Source organism: Asparagus officinalis, chromosome 7 (genome assembly GCF_001876935.1).
Source record: "Asparagus officinalis chromosome 7, Aspof.V1, whole genome shotgun sequence".
Lineage (NCBI taxonomy): Eukaryota > Viridiplantae > Streptophyta > Magnoliopsida > Asparagales > Asparagaceae > Asparagus > Asparagus officinalis.
The window spans coordinates 1802467-1808466 of NC_033800.1; the positions used below are offsets into that span (position 1 = coordinate 1802467).

Below are 6000 nucleotides of genomic sequence, written 5' to 3' on the forward strand. Positions count from 1 at the left end.
TCTCTACTACTACACACGTGAACCAAATAATTTTCCTTCCTCCAGCAGCAACAACTAGAAACACTGCCAGTTTGTACTGAATCCCATAATATCATCAATTCTCAACCACAGCAACAACTGGAAACACTGCCAGTTTGTACTGAATCCCATAATATCATCAATTCTCAACCACAGCACCTCACTCGTGTGCTTCTCTCTTGATTGGAACTAGATTTGGGGTTGAGTTTTCATTGGATGGGCTCTAATGGACCTTCAGCTTCTCTGGTGGAGAGGAGAGAGGAATCAATTGGAGAATTACATTCCAACAGAGTTAACCCTGTTGAAAAACCACCAAAATCTGTCATCTTTAGATCTTAAAAAGAAGAAGAAAAAAACATTGAGATGGATGAATACCATGCACGCGTCAGATCGTTTCAATCGAGAGTGAATCGAAAAAGAAGAACCAGCTAACGCAACGCTCAAGCAACATGGCTTCCCCTACTCTGGATATATAGGAATTCCATTACCCCTGTATAAACGGCGGTCAAGGAGCATAAAATGTTATATTATACGTGGTTAGCATCACCACATTGACAAATTTGATAACAAACAACCTGCTAGTACATTAGTCATCCGCAGCAACTAATTCCAGAACTCATACTAACTACTTAAAATGACAATTCGAAAAAGTTCATGGTTTAAAATGGACCAAATACCCGGAAGGTCCATATATTAGAATAATGCATATCTTTACAATTTCACGCCCTGGCACAATAAATGTAGCTCTGAAAGCTCATTCCTTAGCAGAAAGGAAATACCATAAATAGTAAATTTCTACCGACACCGTTTGATTCCTCTTCCAATCACTTGATTCCTCTCTTAGCTTTAAATTTTGCAGAGAAAGCCACAGTTCATTGCAACTGATACGAGGAAAATGAGAAACCTGACTGCCCCTCATTAGTGGACTTCAATTCAAGCTTCTGAAAAGGACTGCAGTGTTTCAGTGAGAAACTTGATCAGTATTTAGGTTTAAGCAAAGCAATATGCATCTCCCTTTAGTTTAAACTCCCTTACCTATAACACAGAGAACTAAGATATATACGAACAAAGAAACACAATATTTGGAGAGGCAGTTTACCTGCTGTTTGGGTCATAGTAGAAGCCGTTGATGGAGCCATCACTAAAAGAGAAGCAAACATAATAGAAGCCCGCAATAGTCAATCCACAATCAATACCAACATTGACAAAGTACTGCTCCTTCCACCTCTGCAACAGAAAAGATTGCACCATCATCATCTAGCTTAGGCACTCTCAAAAATAAAAGATGTTCAGATGAGATGTAATGTCATGATACCATAAATATGTATGGGTAGTTACTCAGATCCAAAGATTTACCACCATCAGCTTCCACTTGACTCTGGAGCAAAACAAAGAAGGGCGAAAACTTCAATTTTGAACAATACGGGGAACAATTAAAACCAATGATTTCTCTGTTTACCAGAAGCGGGGAGAAAGATGGGAATTTGGACCAATGCCTTATATCATCCTCTGGCCTGCAGAAAATAGGGGAAAAAATAGTTTTTCCAACATGAACAAGGTTTACTGAAATATATTGATACCTCAAGTCATATTGTTTCCATGCACAAACAAACTAGAAAACGAACGAGACATACGTTGCTTCCCACTTGCCAGTGTAAAAAGTGTAGTTCTTGGTATCAACTATCTCTCCCTCCCAAAATGTAACTACCTAATTTGCCAAAAATACAAACCCGATCACTGGATAGAAACTACTAATCTTCAATGACATTTCTCATTCTACATGACATGAAAAGAATTAAATTCAACTCATAAAAAATTGTGAAAATAGAAATGCAAATATACATAACTTAGATTTGAGTATAAAAATGGAGCAGACATAAAGCTTAGGAGAGTTAGGAGAAAGAAACCACTTACTGGTGTGTCTGCTAGAGGAACATTGAGCGCCTCCATGGTACCACATAAATAACCATGATCAAGGTCACATCCTTGGATCCTGACATTCACCCTCCAGGCCTCATCCTTTTGCAAACTTGAAACATTCTGAGTTCCAGCAAAGGCCTGTCGGATCAAGCTAGCTAGTGAAGTTTCATAAAATTTCAAAGTTTAAGGGCCTTAATCAGACTTAGAGTACTTAAACTATGGCTCCTTTGGTAATAAAAACGGTGATGAACATATCATATACTACCAATTCATATCCAGGTTCTAGTATTTTTATTCTCGAAGCTCACCTTCACAATAAATACCTGTTATCTTTGCAGGTAACAGTTTTGAGTATAAAATCTTTAACATGATGAACACCCCCCACAATAATATGCAAAATTAACAATGAAGCACAAACAAAAATTACATGTAAGCTAAATTCTATTTGATTAGGGGAAATGTTGGACTTGTATACCTTGCATTAATGATCTGTCGATTTAAGAATTTGGTACTGACATAATAAATTATCCACAACCTACATTATCAGTAGCATAAATTCTAGTTTGCAAAGAGATGGTTTTTTTTGGAGGTGGGGGGATCAAATCACCAAGCTATCTAAATCATCATATCCATTGCACAATAAATCTCATAAGGAACAAAAGAAATTAATTTATGGGAAGAAAATGAAAGAACTAACCCGTCCAACGCTTAAAAGCGTACAAGGAGAAGGTAGAGCATGTCCTGAAGTTGCATCTTGCCCTGAGAATATTTGTTTTTTTACATATTGTACTGGTAAGCTTTAAATGTGACAGAAACCAAATAGTAGTAGTAACAGCAATAGCAGTATTAGCAATGAGCAGTAGCACTGATCTAGCTAACAAGGAAACAATATACAGTTGAATGTGTTGCATTGCTATATGGAGACAAGTGTATTGCACTGTAACTAAGTAACTTTAATAGGTCTACAGGCCATGTAACCTGACTAAACAGCAAAAGAGGAAAAGAAGGATTTGTACTAAACCCTGAGTAATCGGTACATATGCTGAGTGCTAAAGTAAGAAAACACCAGAAAGAACTCTTAAATTCCTGAGAAACCCCATAATCTATGTTTCTCCTTAGATGCTAATGTTGGAGGAAGAAAGTGAGGAATATATTATGCTAACTGCAAAAAGGTAAAGTTCCGCAACATGGCCCTCCATGAATCGTTCACTGCCTAATAAAACCAAAATTATCAACCATTTATTACATGATACCTATTCACAAATATGGCCATTACAGAAGCATGTAAGAAAATTTCAAGACAGCAACCATAGCTACGCATGTTAGGCTATGGAAATTCGAGAGCAAAAGATTCCTTGTCAGTTTAATATCCACGTTAGCAGATTACTCCACAATCTGAAATATCCCAGAAGAATCCGGAGATTCTAAACACCTATAAAAGTACGCTAAATTGGTAATTATTCAACCTTGGTACCTCACAACCAAGTGACATATAGATTAATATGTTGTGGCAGCCCTTGTAGATTATCATCTCACATGTTTTACAGCGCTATCATTCTAAAAGCCCAAATTATTTTGCAAAGAAGAAGCATTTAGAGGATTCAACCTCAATTTTCCTTCATTTATCTACCTAAACAGGGAAGTCTTGGACAAAAGAATCCCAAGTCAAGGCCTCTTATCTAGAATCGAGATCCTATCCCTTGGTTGCATTACTTTAACCAAAATTTAGCCCCAGACCGAAAGTTTTACCTTACATTTGAAGAATTTGAAGAAAGGCAAAAAACAATGAAGTAGAAATTCTAACCACACCCTTGAATGTCTTTTTGTATTAGAAGTTCAATATAACCCACAAATGGTACTAAATATTTGATAAATTCCATTAATTTCTGCATGAACCAGTGAAATGGATGTTCTAAGACCATTCAAACTGTGAAGATAAGGACCCCTCTCCGACCACCAAATCCCTTCGCTGGAAATTCCATTTATTTTTTACAGCAAATGACAGAAAATTAAACAGTACTTCACTTAGAGCAGTCTTTTCAACTGTAAAAAGGGAAAAGAGAATTGTTAATGTGTCCTTTGATTTGGCCAAAGGGTTTATACACAAAAAAGAGCCTCTTGATCAGGACCAACAATCCTAATACCTCGTTATATGTTTTTCCTACAAATAAACTTTAAATTCAAGGGAGTTCTTGAACTTTGAAGTAGCAATGAGTGATGATATGTATAAACCCCCCAACCACGATTTATACTATCGCATGTGCACTAATTTCATTCACAAACTATCACAATACGACGCCTTCAATGAACCACAAGCACAAGAACCTCCATTTCTATATCAAACAAACATTTACAGATACGATAATTGATTTAAAACTTTGAAAATCAGAAAATTAAAAATAAAAAAAAACTGCACAGACTAGAGCTCAAAAGAGACAAATAAACCTAGCAAATCTTGGGTTTCATTCACGCAGATCTAACAATCTAAAACTTTATAAAGAAGTTTAAAAAAGCAGAGGAAATATGAAGAAATGCACCAAATTAGGATTAAAATAGGGTTTTTACCTGAAACTTGAGAGGGCGCTGAGCCCTCGACCACTCTAACTGGCATTTTTTGATCGAATCTAATCGAGATCCGAGGCAAACTCTAACCTCTCTGAAACCCTAGCCTCAGCTCGTAAATGATTGAGGGGGGAAGAAAAAGGAAAAACATTTGAAAAAGAAAATAGAATTGTAGGAGGAGGATCAGTGCTCGGCTCAGACCGAGTCGGTAGCGGGTTCGGGTTCTGAAAGACTCCGAACCGGTCAGAGGTTGTTGGCATCTTATGAGTCAGTCCCTCCAAAAATCATTTTTTGTGGAGTAATCCTAAATATTTTCATCCCATACTTTTTCATCGATAAATTAATATTTTTATGGAATTAAACATTGGAATATATTTTTAATAAGAAGTTAAGAGAATTGTCAGAGAATGTTTCAATAAGTCCCATGAAAGAGTTCTAGTTATAAAATGCTATTAGTGAAGAATAACTTATTTTTTGGTGAGTTATCTTCGTGATAATGTTTATTCGAAAAGGATTATTAAAAATATCAATTGTTTGTACTAAAGTTGTTAAAATACTTCTAATAGATGTCATGTCCATCACCCGCTGGTGTTGACCCAGAAAGTTGGGAGGGTCCGATATGGCTCCCTCGGTTTTGGGTTCGATTACAAACTGGGTTATTAAAAAAGAATGTCATCTCAATCTGTATAAATACAAGGCATAGTCGTGCGCATAAACGAGTGCTCAAAATAAAGAAATAGCTATAATATTGTCCGGTTTAATTTAAGAGTATGTTATTTAATAATAATAAAAATAAAGCATGTTATAGCCTGTTACGAAGGATTAAAATGTAGGTTTATTACATGTAAAAAGAATTCATGCTGTATTATTAACAACATTTCCTTCCGCTATTTTAGGTTCCACAGAAATATAATTGTCACCGCATTTCTAACCATACGTCTTACTTTTCATTTTTATTCTGAATAACTATTTTACTTTCTTTGAGTAATAGTATGATTGTCACCGCAAAGGCCCAATCTACCCAAAAACTCAGGCCTCCACTTGATGGGCTGCAAGTGAAATGGGAAAGAGGGAAGGCACCAAACAGTGCTTGATGTAGTTAGAGCAAGTGCAGCAAATTCCTAGTTAGGAGTGCTTGTTGGAGAGCTCTCAAGAGCTCTCAATGCCACATCACATGGGTTTTTGTATAAAATTGGGTTTTTGTGTAAAATTTATGGAGCGCTTGAGAGCTCAACTGGGCCCCACCTCCTACATGATGTCCACATCAGCCTAAAGTGGCCTCTTAGGAGTTTGCTGAGGCGTTTGCAGCAGACTCCCACTATCATCTCAGCGTTGGGAGCTGGGGTGAGAGCCACTTGCTCTTAGTAAATCTGGTACTTGAGGCTATATGAAGTAAATTAAAAAAAAAAAAAAATTAAAAAAGGGGATACGCTTAACTATTCTGTCATGAGAAAACAAGCTATGTAACTTAACTATTCTGTCATGAGAAAACAAGCTATG

The 6000-nt window shown here is 36.6% G+C and overlaps 1 protein-coding gene across 1 annotated transcript; it reads right to left on the reverse strand.

The window, feature by feature from the left end:
• Positions 612-4689, reverse strand: LOC109849905 (glucose-induced degradation protein 4 homolog). The gene is made up of 8 exons (XM_020419788.1): positions 4504-4689; positions 2636-2697; positions 1933-2076; positions 1653-1726; positions 1478-1532; positions 1334-1396; positions 1118-1245; positions 612-969 (listed from the first exon to the last, which is right to left on the reverse strand). The coding sequence occupies exons 1-8, from the start codon at positions 4547-4549 to the stop codon at positions 891-893; spliced, it is 651 nt and encodes a 216-aa protein (XP_020275377.1). The 5' UTR covers positions 4550-4689; the 3' UTR covers positions 612-890.

What these genes read in the sequence shown, in the direction of transcription:
- LOC109849905 (XM_020419788.1), bottom strand. Translation starts at nt 4,549, where the DNA reads ATGCCAGTTAGAGTGGTCGAGGGCTCAGCGCCCTCTCAAGTTTCAG. An exon ending in ACTGGCAAGTGGGAAGCAAC is followed by an intron (nt 1,533 to 1,652) that starts GTATGTCTCGTT and finishes TATTTTCTGCAG; the next exon opens with GCCAGAGGATGATATAAGGC. An exon ending in CATCTTTCTCCCCGCTTCTG is followed by an intron (nt 1,397 to 1,477) that starts GTAAACAGAGAA and finishes GTTTTGCTCCAG; the next exon opens with AGTCAAGTGGAAGCTGATGG.